This window comes from Camelina sativa, chromosome 14 (assembly GCF_030686135.1).
Source record: "Camelina sativa cultivar CO46 ecotype springtype chromosome 14, ASM3068613v1".
In the NCBI taxonomy this organism is placed as follows: Eukaryota; Viridiplantae; Streptophyta; class Magnoliopsida; order Brassicales; family Brassicaceae; genus Camelina; species Camelina sativa.
In genome coordinates, this window is record NC_141893.1 from 25,710,964 (window position 1) to 25,728,553 (window position 17,590).

The following is a 17,590-nucleotide window of genomic DNA, read 5'->3' on the forward strand; positions in this document are numbered from 1 at the left end:
TTCAATATGATTATTTCAGTTTTGTAAATTATAGTCTTACTCTATAATATTAAATTATTAATCGAATTTATCAAAGTAGAAAACATGTTTATAAATAAAAGTGATATATATATATATATATATATAATTTATATTCTTATCTATATTTATAACATGTGATTGCGTTGGAATAATAGTCAAATTATTTTAGTATTCTGCTAATGTTCAGACTGTGTTTTTTTGTATGTTACTAGCCCTGAGTTATGGAATCGATTAATAACTTTAAAAAGTTCAAAGAAGAAGAGATATAAAAATTTTGGAAAAATATTTTTATATTAAATAATCAATTGGTTTAAAATAAATTATAAAGGTATTTTGTTTTAAATAATTTTATGATCTACTATATTAAATATTTCCTTTGCAATTTAAATTATCGTTGTGCATCATAAAGATTTTTAAATCTAAAGAATCTATAGTTTTTGAAGTATTTTCGTCTTGAAAAATATATAAAACTAGATAAGGCCCGCGTTATTACGCAGGTAAAAATTAATAAAATATTATTAAGAATAATTAAGTAGTAATTTACATGTTTTTAGATTTTATCTTGTAACATTTTAATATTGAATATAAACCTCTCATATTTCATTTCAATACTCTCTCAGTTCCATTATATAAGAGTTTTAAGGCTTTTTTGCTCTATTTTATAATATTTACTCAAAATTTTATGTATAATATTTATTAATATAACAATTTATTACTATTTGAACTATGCAGTATATTTTCCTATTGGTTGAAGTTTTATAAATGACATAATATTTATTGTTTATTGATCTTTGTGCTTTTACCAAAAATCTCTTATAGGACATGTAGTACCATTTAAATATCTATACCATCATAATAAACCATATTTTATGTTTAATTACACATTTCATCTTAATTGCATATAACTAAATATTTTATATCAAATACAATTAATACATCATATCAAATATATATATCTTAGTAGGAATTGAAAATACAAATAAAAATTAAAAATATATATATAATTTGCAAAAAAACTGTATCAACATTATTTAAGATATATTTGTTATGTTGTTATCTTATAAGTACTCATTTTTAATTCATGTCTTAATCAATTTTAAATGAGTGAAATTCATAAAATCAAAACATATACAAAGATATAGAGACATTCTCATCAGATAACTGAATATTCATTCCTATAAATTATAATTTATTTTGAATTATCTTATGTTTTAACATATGCATTACAAAAATACATGTGTTGAAATTATAAAATCAAACATTTAAAAATTACTAATATTCTTAAATGATTTTTTTAAATGATATATATTAATATTTGAAAAAAATATTCTAAAATAAATCTCATCGTTAGACATTCACTTTAGTAATCACATTTAACTGTCTATATCATCATCAAACCATAGTTCACTTTTTCATAGATTAGAGCATCATATGAGATAATATGTATATTGGTTAGTATTTTAAATTTAACAATAAAAGTAAACAGCAAAAATTCAGTTAACATCCACAAAAATTTTGGAAATCCAAAAATATCCTAAATATTATTATTCAATATATCATAATTTCGTAAGTAATAATTTTGTCAATTTTCATCAATTAACCAAAAATTCATTTCTACAAACTCATTTTTTCTATTTTTTTTCTTTAGGTTTCTCATATTACTACTGTAACACCCGCGAACCGAAATCCTGGTTTAGGGATTGCATCTGTTGATGCAGTAGGTGCATCGGTCGATGCAAGGTCGTTTTTCTGCGGTTTGACTTAAGTTAAACGCCGCGTTTTGGGTTAGGAAAAACCCTTAACTCGAGTTTTGTCTAATTAGTCGTGTTTAGCCGTTTTTGAGACAAAAGAAAAGGGAGAAAACGTTCCTTAAGTGTTCTTGAGTGTTCTTGGTGATTTCTGGAGATTTGAGGCTGTTCCTGTGGAGATCTGTAGCTGGGATCGTTGTAGGAGCTTCCTGGAAGTGTTTTTTTTGTTTGTTTAAGGTTCAGAATCGCCTTGGCAAAGGTAAGTGCAGGACCATGGCTTATCTAAGCTAGAGCTTCTCTGATCTTCTTGTTTATGTGTTGTTAGGCTTGTTAGATGGTTATTTGGGACGTTAGAAAGCTTTCTTGTGGCTTGGGATCGAGTTTTGTGGTTGCAGGAACAAAGATCCGGCGAGAAGCTTCGGGGAACATGATGCTCGGCATGTTGCATTGGTCGATGCACTCTGTGCGTCGGTCGATGCAAGTGCGAGGACGGCACGTAAAACCTTAGGGTTTTCGTGTTATGTCGAGCATGCGTCGATCGATGCAGTGCGAGTGTTGGTCGATGTATGTGTAACTTGCATCGGTCGATGCATCCTCTTGTGTCGGTCGATGCATCCCCATGTGGTGTCGGTCGATGCATGTTGGTGTCGGTCGATGCAAAGTCCTGGTTTGTTATTTGTTGTTTGTTGAGTGTTGGTTGATGGTTAGAGATGTCTCTATTGCTTGTGTGTATAGCCCAGTAGATGGGAGGATTGCCTTACTGAGTGTTTATTAAATACTCATGCATTGCAATTTGTGTTTGTGGTGCAGGTAAATGCAAAGTGTGATCGTGGAATCAAGGCAATGAAGAGGAGGATGTTCTAGGGACTCGATTGGTTGTTGTTTGGCATTGCTAGGTTGCTAGAATTGGATCATTAGAAACATTGCTAGGTTGCCGGTTTTATGTTTCCTGATGTTTGATATTTGGTTATTGTTTATGATATATTATTGGTTATTTCCGCTGCCGATTGTGATTGTGGTTAGGTGGCTAGTGGATATGGGACCACTAGTTTTAGCTTATTTATTATTATTATTATTTATTATTTATTTATTTTTAAAAAACGGGTCGGGTCGTTTCAGTTTGGTATCAGAGCCCTTACGGTTCTAGGTTTGGGTTCACTAGGTTTCTGTTGTGATGTTTGAGATTGCATGTCTTGATTGATTATGTGATTTAGTCAATTGTGTGTGGCATGGAGTCCTAGAACATCCTCTTCGATCCTACAGTGTGATTCCACGGTGAGTTTTGGTTTTTTTGTATTTTTGTATTATATTAAGATTGCTTGTTAGCCTCTGTTTTTGGAAGTGCAGTGGCTAAAGGTGTTTGAGTTGTTGGTCATGGAAGGGGACGTGGTCGTGGTCATGGTCGGGGGGGTCCCGAGGCCAGCGAGTGTGTGGTCCAGAGTTCCACGAGGAGGTACGTCGTAGGATCGCAAGCGTATCAGGAGTGACCGGGGGGTTAGCCGGTGAGCGTGCCGGGGTGCTGGGAACCCAAGTGTGAGGTTGCAGCAGGTGGAGCCCAGGGTCGAGATGATCGCTTGGCGGAACTGTTGGCGTGCTGTGGGAGCAGTTACCGAGAGGGGTACCAGTGTACCGCATGTTGCGGGGTGCAGCCGAGGGCTGTGGATGTTGTGGTCTATCCATCTCTTGTTAAAAGGATGGAGCAGCTGTAGATGACCGGTGTGAGATTCTTCTCGAGAGGTATCGAGCCTAGAGAGGCGGATAGGTGGACATATGCAATTGGAGCACATATTTCTCTGTTTGGTGGATAATCCAGTTGGATATTAGAAGTTGAGTGGGTAGGTGTAACATTGTAATGTTATACTCGTACCACGGGAAGTACCTTTGGTCGAAATATGTTTATAGTCTTTAAGGATTGTTGCTCCTAAGGGGATGGTGGTTTTCCCAGAATACTGATAGCTCGAGGGGCTGTGGGCTCCGAGAGTGGCAGAGGGGATGATGTTCTCTTGAGGGGATGATTAGTTCCTCTGATACCAAGATCTTGAGGATTATGGTCCAAGAGTGAGACGGTATAACTCAAAGACGGTGGTCTGAGAGTGAGATCGGTATGGCTCGAAGGTTGCGACCTAAGGGTGGAAGAGCTGGGAGCAAGCAATGCCTAGGACGTGAGTATAAACATAATGACTGAATGTGGACCTCGAGAGAGTGCTGGTGGTTTAATCTCAGGTTTTGGATGTGTTGCCCAGTGAGTCTGGGTTTTATGACCAGAGTGGTCATGAATGAGTGGCCGTTGTGCCAGGATTGTATGGGCGGTGGCGCTGGAGTCCCAGGAAGGGGAGCTGCATCAGGTATGAGTCGGCAGGGGCAAGGTTGCCAGGTACATAAGTTCAAGAGAAGCCTTCATTGCAGGATAAACTAATCGTTGCGACGATGTTGGATGAAGTTCATCGGAGATGGACAAGGTGGCTAGATTCAAGGTTTTGGTAAGCTTGTTGGAGGGAATAAGTCAAGTGGTTTGAGTTAGCGCCTGCAAAGCATTTGATGCGGTGAATCAGATTATGCGAACGTATGGTACTTGTTTATTTTATTACGCTCGTATTGATGATTTGATGTGGAGAATTGCCAAGCGGAAAGCTATTTTTTTCAAATAAACTATCTTGTGGAAGTTTCCCTAAGAGACAAGTTACTAGAGCCTCTTGGATAGGCAAGAGGGGTTGATATTCGGGTGGTGGTGAGTTGATGTCGGCATACTTGATTATTAGTCTAGTAGAGCTGAGGAAGTAAATAGGGGATTCTTTCGTCTTATCACTTCACCGTGGGGAGCGTCGGTGTTGTCCGTCAAGTAGAAGGAGGAGGTATAGGTTTATGAGTTCGTGGCGATGCCTTTCAGGTTGACTAACGTGCCAGCAACGTTTATGAGATTGATGAACAGCGTGTTTCATGAGTTTTCTGGACGTGTCTGTCATCATTTTTATCGACGACATCCTGGTATATTCTAAGAGTCTTGAAGAACATGCAGTGCAAGTGAAGGCAGTTCTGGAGAAGTTGCGGGAGCAGAGATTGGTTTGCTAAGTTGAGTAAGTGCAGTTTTTGGCAGCGTGAGAGGGGTTTTATGGGTCATATTGTGTTTGCAGATGGAGTTTCTGTAGATCCGGAGAAGATTCAGGCTATCAGAGAATGGCCTAGACCGCAGAATGCCACAGAGATCAGGAGTTTTATTGGATTGGCAGGTTACGACAGGAGATTTGTGCAGGGGTTTGCGAGCAGAGCACGTCCTATGACTAAGTTGACAGGGAAGGATGGTCCTTTTATTTGGTCACAGGAGTGTGAGGAAGGCTTTGCAAGCCTGAAGGAGATGTTGACTACTGCGCCAGTGTTGGCTTTGCCTGAGCAGGGAGAACCCTATGGGGTCTATACAGATGCATCTAGAGTTGGTTTGGGATGTGTGTTGATACAACATGGGAAGGTGATTGCCTATGCTTCGCGGCAGTTACGGAAGCATGAGGGAAACTATCCTACTCATGATTTGGAGATGGGTGCTGTAGTTTTTGCCCTTAAGATTTGGAGATCTTATCTTTATGGTGCAAAGGTGTAGGTGTTTACAGATCATAAGAGCCTGAAGTATATATTCACTCAACCTGAGCTGAACTTGAGGCAGATGCGGTGGATGGAGCTGGTGGCGGATTATGATTTGGAGATAGCCTACCACCATGGTAAAGCTAACTTGGTTGCAGATGCTCTGAGTCGGAAGAGGGTAGCTTCGGCTCAAGAGCAGGAGATGGAGTCTCTGGTAGGAGAGATCAGTGCGTTGAGTTTGTGTGTTGTGTCTCAGGAACCGTTAGGTTTGGAGGCGGTTGATAGAGCAGATCTTCTGAGCAGGGTGCGGTTGGCTCAGGAGAAGGACTTGGGGCTGGTGAATGCCTCAAAGGATGTGGATTCTGAGTATCAGGTCTCAGATAATGGTACTATCTTGGTGCACGATCGGGTTTGTGTGCCCAAGGATGAGGAATTGAGGCAGGAGATCCTGAGAGAGGCTCATGGAAGCAAGTTTTCTATTCATCCAGGAGCGACTAAGATGTACCGTGATCTCAAAAGGTACTATCATTGGGTCGGGATGAAGAAGGATGTAGCTAGTTGGGTCGCGAAGTGCGAAGTGTGTCAGCTTGTGAAGGCTAAGCATCAGGTTCCAGGAGGGTTACTGAAGAGTCTTCCCATTCCAGAGTGGAAGTGGGATATGATTACTATGGACTTCGTGGTAGGTTTGCCAGTGTCCAGGACGTTTGATGCTATTTGGGTCATTGTGGACTGGTTGACTAAGTCAGCACATTTTCTGGCCATTAAGAAGACTGATGGAGCAGCGATCTTGGATAAGAAGTATGTGAAGGAGGTAGTCAGGTTGCATGGGGTGCCAGCAAGCATTGTGTTTAATAGGGATTCTAAGTTCACTTCGGTGTTCTGGAGAGCGTTTCAGGCAGAGATGGGCACTAAGGTGCATATGAGTACAGCTTATCACCACCAGACAGATGGACAGTCAGAGAGGACGATCCAGACGCTGGAGGATTTGCTGAGGATGTGTGTGTTGGATTGGGGAGGTCGTTGGGCAGATCACTTGAGCTTGGTAGAGTTTTCTTATAACAACAGTTATCAGGCAAGTATTAAGATGGCTCCTTATGAGGCTTTGTATGGGAGGTCGTGTCGTACACTGTTATGCTGGACTCAGGTGGAGGAGAGGAGCATTTACGAGGCATATTTTGTTCAGGAGACCTCAGAGAAGATTCGGGTTCTCAAGCTGAACATGAAGGAGGCTCAGGATAGACAGAGGAGTTATGCTGATAAGAGGAGAAGTGATCTTGAGTTTCAGGTTGGAGATAGAGTGTACCTCAAGATGGCCATGTCACAGGGTCCGAACAGGTCGTTGACCGAGACTAAGTTGAGTCCGAGGTATATGGGTCCGTTCGGAGTGATTGAGCGAGTTGGACCAGTGGCATATAGACTGGAGTTACCTGAGGTTATGCGAGCATTCCATAAGGTTTTCCATGTGTCTATGTTGCGGAAGTGTCTTTGTGAGGATGATCAGTTGTTGGCTAAGATTCCTGAAGATCTTTAGCCTAACATGACTTTGGAGGCAAGACCAGTGAGGGTTCTCGGGAGGAGGATCAAGGAACTTTGGAAGAAGAAGATTACTTTGATGAGAGTCCTTTGGGACTGTGATGGTGTTGAGGAAAAGTTTCCTGAAATAGAAGTTTCTGAAAGAGGAAAGATTCTAAAAGTGGAAAGTTCTAAAAAATGAAAGTTTTATGGGAGTTAGAATTGTCCATTTTTTAGTGGTTGTGAGCCTTGAAGGGGCTAGCGTGGCCTTCGTGGTACTTTTGAGTCATTGTGCCCGGGTGTGGCAGTCTTTTGAGACATTGCGTGGCTTCGTGGCGGACTTTTGAGTCATTGTGCCGTGTGTGGCAGTCTTTTAAGACATTGTGTGGCCTTTGTGGCGGGCTGTTTAGCCATTGTGGCGGGCTGTTTAGCCAATTTTATGGCCTTTGTGGCGGGCTGTTTAGCCAATTGTGTGGCCTTTGTGGAGGGCTGTTTAGCCAGAGTGCCTCTTTAGGCGGTCCTTCGGGACAGATGGTCTTTGTGACGGTCCTTCGGGACAGATGGTCTTTGTGACGGTCCTTCGGGACAAATGGTCTTTGTGACGGTCCTTCAGGACAAATGGTCTTTGTGACGGGTCTTCGGGACGAGTGGCCATGATGGCGGTCCTGTTGAGGACATTTGTTTGGCCTTTGTGGCGGTCCTGTTTAGGACATTTGTTTGGCCCTAGTGACAGTGTGATGATCCATGTGTGGTCATGAGGTATTCCAGTGAGAGGAATATGTCGTTGGTAGGACATTGTGATGTTTTACGCGATCCACGGGAAAGATACCTGCATAGGGATAGGACTCAGACGTGTTCAGAATTGTTTGCTCGCGACTCTTGGGGGACTTAGGTTCTCCTAGTACCGTCATATTCTGAGACTTTGTGGCTCGAGAGTATGGTTGGTATATCGACTTTGGATGACGATCGGGGGGTGCGTTGTAGGGTAGCAACCCGAGAGAAGAATATTGGACTTCCTTTTATATTATGGCATGCGGGCTTAGGCCCGAAGAGGAGCAAACATTATGGCATGCAGACTTAGGTCTGATGAGGAGCCAATAAAAACTCAAGGTTTAGACCTATGAGTAAACGAAATTCCAAAAGTCGAGAGCAAATAATGCCTGGAGCGTGAGTCTATCGCCTAGAGGTGACCTTCCGTAGATCGGTTGGAGGAGTGCGGGCCGTGGAGACGATCGCACGGGAGTCCTTGGCCGATGGTTGTTCGAGATTCGAGGACGAATCTATATTGGTGGGGGAGAATTGTAACACCCGCAAACCAAAATCCCGGTTTAGGGATTGCATCGGTCGATGCAAGGTTGTTTTTCTGCGGTTTGACTTAAGTTAAACGCCGCGTTTTGGGTTAGGAAAAACACTTAACTAGAGTATTGTCTCATTAGTCGTGTTTAGCCGTTTTTGAGACAAAAAAAAAGGGTTCTTGAGTGTTCTTGGTGATTTCTGGAGATTTGAGGTTGTTCCTGTGGAGATCTGTAGCTGGGATCGTTGTAGGAGCTTCCTGGAATTGTTTTCTTGTTTGTTTAAGGTTCAGAATCGTCTTGGCAAAGGTAAGTGCAGGACCATGGCTTATCTAAGGTAGAGCTTCTCTTATATTCTTGTTTATGTGTTGTTAGGCTTGTTAGATGGTTATTTGGGACGTTAGGAAGCTTTCTTGTGGCTTGGGATCGAGTTTTGTGGTTGCAGGAACAAAGATCCGGCAAGAAGCTTCGGGGAACACGATGCTCGACATGTTGCATCGGTCGATGCACTCTGTGCGTCGGTCGATGCAAGTGAGAGGACGGCGCGTCAAACCTTAGGGTTTTCGTGTTATGTCGAGCATGCGTCGATCGATGCAGTGCGAGTGTTGGTCGATGTATGTGTAACTTGCATCGGTCGATGCATCCCTTGTGTCGGTCGATGCATCCCCATGTGGTGTCGGTCGATGCATGTTGGTGTCGGTCGATGCAAAGTCCTGGTTTGTTATTTGTTGTTTGTTGAGTGTTGGTTGATGGTTAGAGATGTCTCTATTGCTTGTGTGTATAGCCCAGTAGATGGGAGGATTGCCTTACTGAGTGTTTATTAAATACTCATGCATTGCAATTTGTGTTTGTGGTGCAGGTAAATGCAAAGTGTGATCGTGGAATCAAGGCAATGAAGAGAAGGATGTTTTAGGGACTCGATTGGTTGTTGTTTGGCATTGCTAGGTTGCTAGAATTGGATCATTAGAAACATTGCTAGGTTGCCGGTTTTATGTTTCCTGATGTTTGATATTTGGTTATTGTTTATGATATATTATTGGTTATTTCCGCTGCCGATTGTGATTGTGGTTAGGTGGCTAGTGGATATGGGACCACTAGTTGTAGCTTATTTATTATTATTATTTATTATTTATTTAAAAAAAACGGGTCGGTTCGTTTCAACTACATGCATTAAAATCTTTAAAATAAAACATGTAAAAATATACTAATTCACATCATGTATTGAATCTTTATTAAAAAAAATTATTATTCTTTCAAGATTTTGTGTACTTATTTACAATAAAAATTTATACTACAACGATAAATACAATTTATATCCAACTAAAATTATGTTAAATAACTTATGTTATTCTTTTTAACTTTGTTATTCATTATTTATTGATTAATATACATGCTTAATAAATTAAGTTTTTGCTTACACATGTCAAATTTTATTGAGAACACACATATAATATAATTAGCATACATTGGAAAATATATTGATTTTGTTATTTTCCTTTTTGATTTAGAAAAATAAAATTTTAAAATATAAATATGTAAAATTTTGTAAATATAATTAGCTGTCCTACTATGTTTATTAAAAAACAAATTGACACGTGTCAACATCTAATCAATAAATTTGACACGTGTCACGATCTTATTAATGAGTAAGATTGACATCAAACTTTATATAATAAGATATATCAAAAATTTGTTAATGTTATTTACATAAGAAAAGAGAGTAAAATAAAAATACTAAGATTAACTATACATTACAATTATTATTTTGTAAAAGTAATAAATAACATGTATTTATTAATGTCTACAAATATCAATAAAAACTATTAAATTTTTAGAAATTGTAAAATACCAAATCTTAAATGCTTTTAAATTTTTTTACTAATCATAGTGATATACTAATATTAAAATAAATTTAGTTTATAAAAAAAAAGTCCTGCAGCATAGCGCGAGTGTATTATCTAATATTAATAATAATAATATGAATATAAGTCAAATAAATTATATAACAAAGAAACATCCCTTAATATTATTTGTATTTAAGATGATCCCGCGCGAGGCGCGGATCTTCTACCTAGTTTATATATAATAGTCGAAGAATTCTACCTAGTTTATATATAATAGTCGAAGAAAATTAAGCAGCAACAACAACAAGGAAGAACTTAAAATAACCAAGACATATAAACTTGACAAGGTCTCTGTTTAAGTCTCTATCTTTGATACAAACTTGATTAGAAATTGAACTGGTCCAAGCGTAAGCTATTGTACTACTTGATTTGGATTCCAGTTCCCAATTTTAAACAACAAAATGTTTTCATTTCAATTTCACAAAATTTACCCATCAGTATATTAGACAAGATTTGATTTCAAAAACAATGTGACAAGAGAAGTAGAGTGACAATTATTGTTGTTTATATAGAACCGAACGTATAATAAACCTAAACCAATATTTTCTGCTAGAATCGTCGCAGAATTAGCAAGGCGGTTCCACCCTCCTGGCTTGAGCTTGTTGTCGCGCTCGTCTTACTTTCAATTCGTCGATATGATTCTGGTAAACATAAGAAGCGAAACCCCAGAGAGCGATCAGCATCGCCATAACCTTAACGCCACTCATTTTATCACGGAACACAACCAAAGCTGCGAGTGGAGTCACAGCTAGGGAGAGTGTACTAATGACGTTTGAGAAGAGCGATGTCACCAGAAATATCAAACCCACCACTCCTACAGAACACACTTGCCACGTGACCGCTGTCCAGACCAAAGTCAGTACATAAGAGGCTTGCCCTTTATGATACCCTTCCATTTCCCCGTGCAGCGTTCTCCACTCCCCGCTAGCAAACAGGCCAATGACAGATACACAAGTCGCCACTAAAGAAGTGTATATTTGCATTTCAAGAACCACGGAAAAGGTCTCTCTTTTCAGAATCTTCTCAAACGAAAACTGCATAAGCGAAAGCAACAGAGAATAAAGGGCGGATGCAGCGAGTGTACAGACAAACCCAACAATGTACTTAGACCTGGGGACACCAGCAGGAGTATCCGCATCATCATTGAGGGCTATCAAAGCAGCAGAAAACGACAGGAGAACAACAGAGTTGAGGATCAAAGCAGTAAACTTCTGAGCATTGATGAAATAAGAGAAGACCGCGTTGAAGGCTAACTGAGTAGCGCAAATGAGCGAGTAAGTCGAAGCAGAGAGGTACAAAAGTCCAACAGAGTATAACATGTTGTCACCAGCGATGATCACACCAAGCAAAACATAGATCAAGACAATGTATTTGAGTGAACAAGCAGGCTCTGAAGAAGACTCTGCACTACTCGAAGAGGGAAGAAGCAAAAGCGGGATATAAAGGATGGGAAACGCAGCAGTCTGAACAAGAGTAGCCATCCATTTACTGTTCCCACCTTGATCATAATAAAACCTACCAAGAAGCACTGAAGCAGCTTGACCACCAATGAGAAAGAAGATGTTAACAGAGACAAGAACCCACCATTGCCAGCTTTTAAGCTTCAAGAGTGGTATTGGTAAACCTACCACACTCTCTTCCTTCACCAAGATTGGTTCTTGATTACCTGTAAAACACACATACATTAAAACAAGGGCTTGGTACAATTCGCATGAAAGCTCCCAAATTTAGGTTCAAAACACCCTTAACTAAAAGCTTCAACATTAACAAGTTTTAACAACTACCCATGACTTCAAAAACCCTAAAGCGTAATCTCAACCATAAATCACAATCTGGGTATGTCCAAAAATCAAAACTTGATTGATCAAGCACACAGAATCAAAAGATGAAACAAAGGAAGGAGAACGAGACTGACCTGACATAGAATTGGTTTTGTATAAGAAACGACGATATTACAGAGAGATTAAAAAACGGTTTTTGTTTGTTTGTTAACCCAATTGAGATATTTTCTATGTTCGTGTTCTTCGGGATTGATCGGTTCAGAGAAGATCCGTGAAGTACACAACAAAGGAAGAAGCTTTTGGGAAAAAGCGAGCAGCTATTATTATTATTGCCAAGAGATTCGACGCAGACACTCAACAACTTTTTTGACTTGTTTTTAGCCCATCATTTTTTAAACCGGAGGGGACCGGAGATTCGACCCTTGGAAATTGACATTGACCATGTTTGGCCGGTTATGTTATGGTTTTCCTTTGAGAAATTTGAAAACTTACAGAATTTTTAGCTATATTTATGATATAATTATAAAACATAATACTCCCTCTTCCCTTTCATAATATAGATTTTTTTATTTCATAATATAAGGTATTTTCAAAGTTTCTATGCTGCTTTTAGATTAGTTTAATATTTTATATTATGTACTTTTGTTTATGATTGATTGAACTTTTTTAAAATGATCATTTCTTAATCTGCGTGTTTTCCTCAAAATATCTTATATTTTGAAACGAGGGACTATATTTTAAAAACACAACATAAAAATTTTGTTATAGAAATAAGGTGCAACAATTTTTGTTGTTGTTAAAAACTAAATTAAAGCATATATATGAATGAATATATCAACTTTTATATATAGACATGTAAATTTGTATAATTATTAATTTATAATATTATTAAAATCATATTTTACGTATGAATTTTATTTTCTTTTTGGAGTTTTGTTATTTTTTATATTAATCCGACTCATAACCGATATTAATTTAGGAATTTACCCAATAATAATTTATATTATTTTTACTCTAGGCAAAAGAAAGGAAAAAAGCGTAACGGATACGTTAGTATATATATTTGTATGTATCTGTTAAAAGAATTATGATACAAAAAAACCCTCTTAGCAAAATGAGAGAATAGGGGGGAATAATAAACGAATACTCTGATTCCATACAGATCTATTGTCTCCATCCATCTTTGGACTTTCTTCAAACAACGAGACCCGGTTTTTTTTTTAACAATAGTATATAATTAAGTATCTCATACTACTTAAAACCAACCAAACCACAATACCTCATTAAACCAGCAACAATCAATATACACAGCAGAAACGTACCAACAAAACAAAACCATCATATCATAACTAAAATAACATTCCTAACCATTCTATCCAACAACCTAACATAACTCTAACCAAGGTTCCAATAACATAATCATACATAACCAATATCACACAAACGAGACCCTAGATCATCCTCCTCCTCATCGCCATGATTCCACGCCACATACCTGCACACTACAAACAACAATTGAGATGCGTAAGTATTATCACAAATACTTAGTGAGGCAATCCTCCCATCTACTGGACTATACACACAAGAAACTGAGATTCCAATGTTTAACAAACAACAAACAACACAACAAACCAGGAAAAACCGCAACACACAAGCTGGTGTCGATCAACACTAGGCCCAAAATGGTGTCGATCAACGCCGACCCCGCAGATACGTTCTGCTCAAAGCCGATCAACAAATCTCCGTTTCCAATCCGCCCCAAACTCACCCAAAAGCTTTAGGAACCTATAAGAACCATAACACAACCACCACAAACAAGAACAACACCACAAAACACAACAAATCAAGCAAACAAAGGATTCTCAGACTTAGATAAGCCATGGTCATGCACTCACCTTTTTTGTAGGAAGATTTGGTTGAGAAACAGTGGAAACAACACCTTAGGAAGCTTCTCCTTCGTTCCCAGCAGCAATCCTCCAAGAACAAGTCAAAATATCTAAAGAACACAAACTCTCTCTTTTCTCTCTTTTCTTTTGCAAACGGCGATAAAACATCCAAAACCCTCGACATGGATCGCCTCTCCCCTTATATACTCGGTTTAGACAAACCAATTAACCCAAACCAACCTAAAACCGCGAATTAAAACAATCTGGTCGAACCACAAAAGCTGGTGTCGATCGACACACCCTTGGTGTCGATTGACACACATCCCCAAATTCCATTTTTTTGTTCGCGGATGTTACAATTCTCCCCCACCAACAAGGATTTGTCCTCGAATCCCGCAGCACCGTCCATCCGCCAAGGACTCCCGTGCCACCGTCAACACGGCCTGCACGTCCTCCGACCGGACTGAACACCGTCAGCCAAGGTTTCCCGTGCAACTGTCGCAACAGCCCGCACACCTCCGACTGAACCCCGAGGTCCCTCTCTAGCCAATATACTCACATCCAAGACGTTATTTGCTCACAACTCAGTGCTTCCCCCGTTCGTGGTCGCAACCAACGAATCATGCCGGCTCGCTATTAGGCTAACCACCTTAAGCTATGGCATCCAGGAAGTTAATAACACACACTCCCCCCCCCCCCCCCCCCCCCCGCTCTCAGGTTGCAACCCTCGAGACATACCGACTCACTGCCAAGCCGCGGCTCACATCTACGGTATCCAGAGAGGCTCAAAATCCTGCTCTTGGGTCGTCACCCTAAAGCACACTCTCGGATCGTCTTCCGAAGCAAACATACCACTCCCACTCTCTAGCCACAAAGTCCATCGAGCTATCGGTATCACATGAGTTGGGCCCACACGGCCTTGAGCAAACAAGTCTGATGGCATCGAGTATCTCCCGACTAGATCTACCTCAATACTTTCCATTATTAGGCAAGCTTTAACTGTTCATAAAACTTCCCATTTTTAGAACCCTCATAATTTCTTAACACCGTGATACCACCAATCAAAACAAAAATCCTTGAGAACTAATCAACTCAACTGTGACCACTCATCAGGTCATCCTCTACACATTCCCGCCACTCCAGGCATTTCACAACCCCTTTCCAAAAATAGACAAGTCCTAACTATCTATAGATCTTTCTATTTATGGAAACTTTCTATTTATAGAATTTATGAGCTATTTCCTTTCCACATGACCCACGAGTCAAGAATCCAAACGAACTCCATTTGCAAAACATCTACACCCACAAATCACCGCCCACGGTATTTCCCGATACCGGCGTGATCTACCACTTTCCAACAACTTCTCAATAGCCAACTCCACCTCCCGCACAGAAGCTAAGAACACCACACAACAAACCACACATAAAACAACATACCGTGGAATATCATTGAAGGCTCGAAGAGGATGATACTAGGACTCCATACCACAAACAAATTGACTAACTACTCATAATCAATTTCATCACACAACATCATACATCAAGCAACCTGAAAATAATTCCACCAATTAATTCCTAAACCGCTCTAAACCATCCTAGAACCGTACGGGCTCTGATACCAAAATGAAACCATCATATTTTTTTTCAATAATAGTATATAGTTAAGTATCCCATACTACCTAATTAAACCATCCAAACCACAATACCTCATTAAACCAGCAACAACTTATATACACAGCGAAAACGTACCAACAAAACAAAACCATCATATCATCATTAAAATAACATTCCTAACCATTCTATCCAACAACCTAACATAAATCTAACCAAGGTTCCAATAACATAATCATACATAACCAATATCACACAAACGAGACCCTAGATCATCCTCCTCCTCATCGCCATGATTCCATGCCACATACCTGCACACCACAAACAACAATTTAGATGCGTAAGTATTATCACAAATACTTAGTGAGGCAATCCTCCCATCTACTAGGCTATACACACAAGCAACTGAGATTCCAATGTTTAACAAACAACAAACAACACAACAAACCAGGAAAAACCGCAACACACAAGTTGGTGTCGACCGAAACTAGGCCCAAAATGGTGTCGACCGACACCCACTTGGTGTCGTTCGACGCCGACCCCGCAGATACGTTCTGCTCGAAGCCGATCAACAAATCTTTGTTTCCAATCATCTCCAATCCCCCCCCCCCCCAAACTCATCCAAAAGCTTTAGGAACCTATAAGAACCATAACACAACCACCACAAACAAGAACAACACCACAAAACACAACAAATCGAGCAAACAAAGGATTCTCAGACTTAGATAACCCATGGTCATGTACTCACCTCTTTTGTAGGAACATTTGGTTGAGAAACAGTGGAAACAACACCTTAGAAAGCTTCTCCTTCGTTCCCAGCAGCAATCCTCCAAGAACAAGTCAAAATATCTAAAGAACACAAACTCTCTCTTTTCTCTCTTTTCTTTTGCAAGCGGCCACAAAACATCCAAAACCCTTGACATGGTTCGCCTCTCCCCTTATATATTCGGTTTAGACAAACTAATTAACCCAAACCAACCTAAAACCGCGAATTAAAACAATCTAGTCGAACCAGAAAAGCTGGTGTCGATTCCCCAAATTCCACTTTTTGGTTCTCGGATGTTACACTTCTCTCTCAATCGGCTCCATTCGAGGTTAGATTCAAATCTTTGATGAAATTTATCGATATATTTTTAGGTCTTCGCTGAAATCTCTGATGTATTTCTTTTTTCTTTTGACGATTTTTCCTAGGTAAAACTTTACTTTCTCCAGGCTCAATTAGTTCTCACTCTCTCGTTAATTTTTGTTTTTAGGTTGTCGAACTCGAACATGTCTCTTTTTATTGGGACGAGCCTTGGGGATATAGTGATTGATCTTTACACAGACACATGTCCTCTGACCTGCAAAAATTCCCTCAAGCTCTGCAAGTAAGTGTTTGTCTTAACTCACTATTATATATGTCTCGATCCATTAGGTTTTTATTAACACTTATTTTCTTAGGTGCAATTACTACAAGAGATGCGTCTTTCACAATGTTCAAAAGGGTTTCATAGCACAGACAGGCGATCCAACCGGCACAGGAACTGGTGGAGATTCTATATACAAGTAAGTTATTTGCTTGTTGTTTTTTTAACCTTTCTCTCAATGCAAATTTTTCTAAACCATCTCGTGCATATATATTACGTTTCCAGATTCCTTCACGGTGAGCATGTTCATTTTTTTGGCCATGAGATCCATCCCGAATTAAAACACTCGAAGACTGGCACCGTTGCAATGGCCAGTACTGGTGAAAATCTCAATGCCTCCCAGTTCTATATCACACTTCGTGACGATATGGACTATCTTGATGGAAAACACTCTATGGCGCAGCGTAACCGATAGAAAACCTTGTGCTCGTTGATTCTTGCGAATGGCCAAACAAAGGGGTTGTCTTGATGTCGTTGATTCAAAGAATACCGACAAGAGACGAACTTGTAGATCGTTGATTCAAGAGAATAGCCGATAAACAAGAGAAAGAAAAGCTTAAAGCTCTGAAATATTATTCAATAAAAAGTTATCCCCTTCAATAAGGTTGAGAGGCTACTTACACAAAACAAGAAACCCTAAGTTAAACCATCTTAAAGCTTTTAAAGAAACAAACGTAAAGCCCAAGTAAAGAGAATCGTAAAACCAAAGCCCAACATGTTAAGAAAGAAAAGGAAAGGTAAAGACACGCTGCACCAGGTCCCTCCGGGTTGGAAAAGATTCGTCTCTGAATCTGGATCATTGTTGTCACCCTGAAACTTGGAAAGAAACTTGACATTGAATACGTTGGATGTCTTC

At 39.5% G+C, this 17,590-nt stretch overlaps 1 protein-coding gene and 1 pseudogene across 1 annotated transcript; one reads left to right on the forward strand and one right to left on the reverse strand.

Moving 5' to 3' along the window:
- Positions 1-10,437: 10,437 nt before the first annotated feature.
- Positions 10,438-12,196, reverse strand: LOC104742176 (putative purine permease 11). Its single transcript, XM_010463143.2, has 2 exons — positions 11,966-12,196; positions 10,438-11,716 (listed from the first exon to the last, which is right to left on the reverse strand). Exons 1-2 carry the CDS (start codon positions 11,970-11,972, stop codon positions 10,617-10,619), a joined length of 1,107 nt encoding a protein of 368 aa, XP_010461445.1. The 5' UTR covers positions 11,973-12,196; the 3' UTR covers positions 10,438-10,616.
- A 4,401-nt stretch (positions 12,197-16,597) lies between these two features.
- Positions 16,598-17,149, forward strand: LOC147928610 (peptidyl-prolyl cis-trans isomerase CYP59 pseudogene; annotated as a pseudogene).
- The last annotated feature ends 441 nt before the right edge of the window (positions 17,150-17,590 follow it).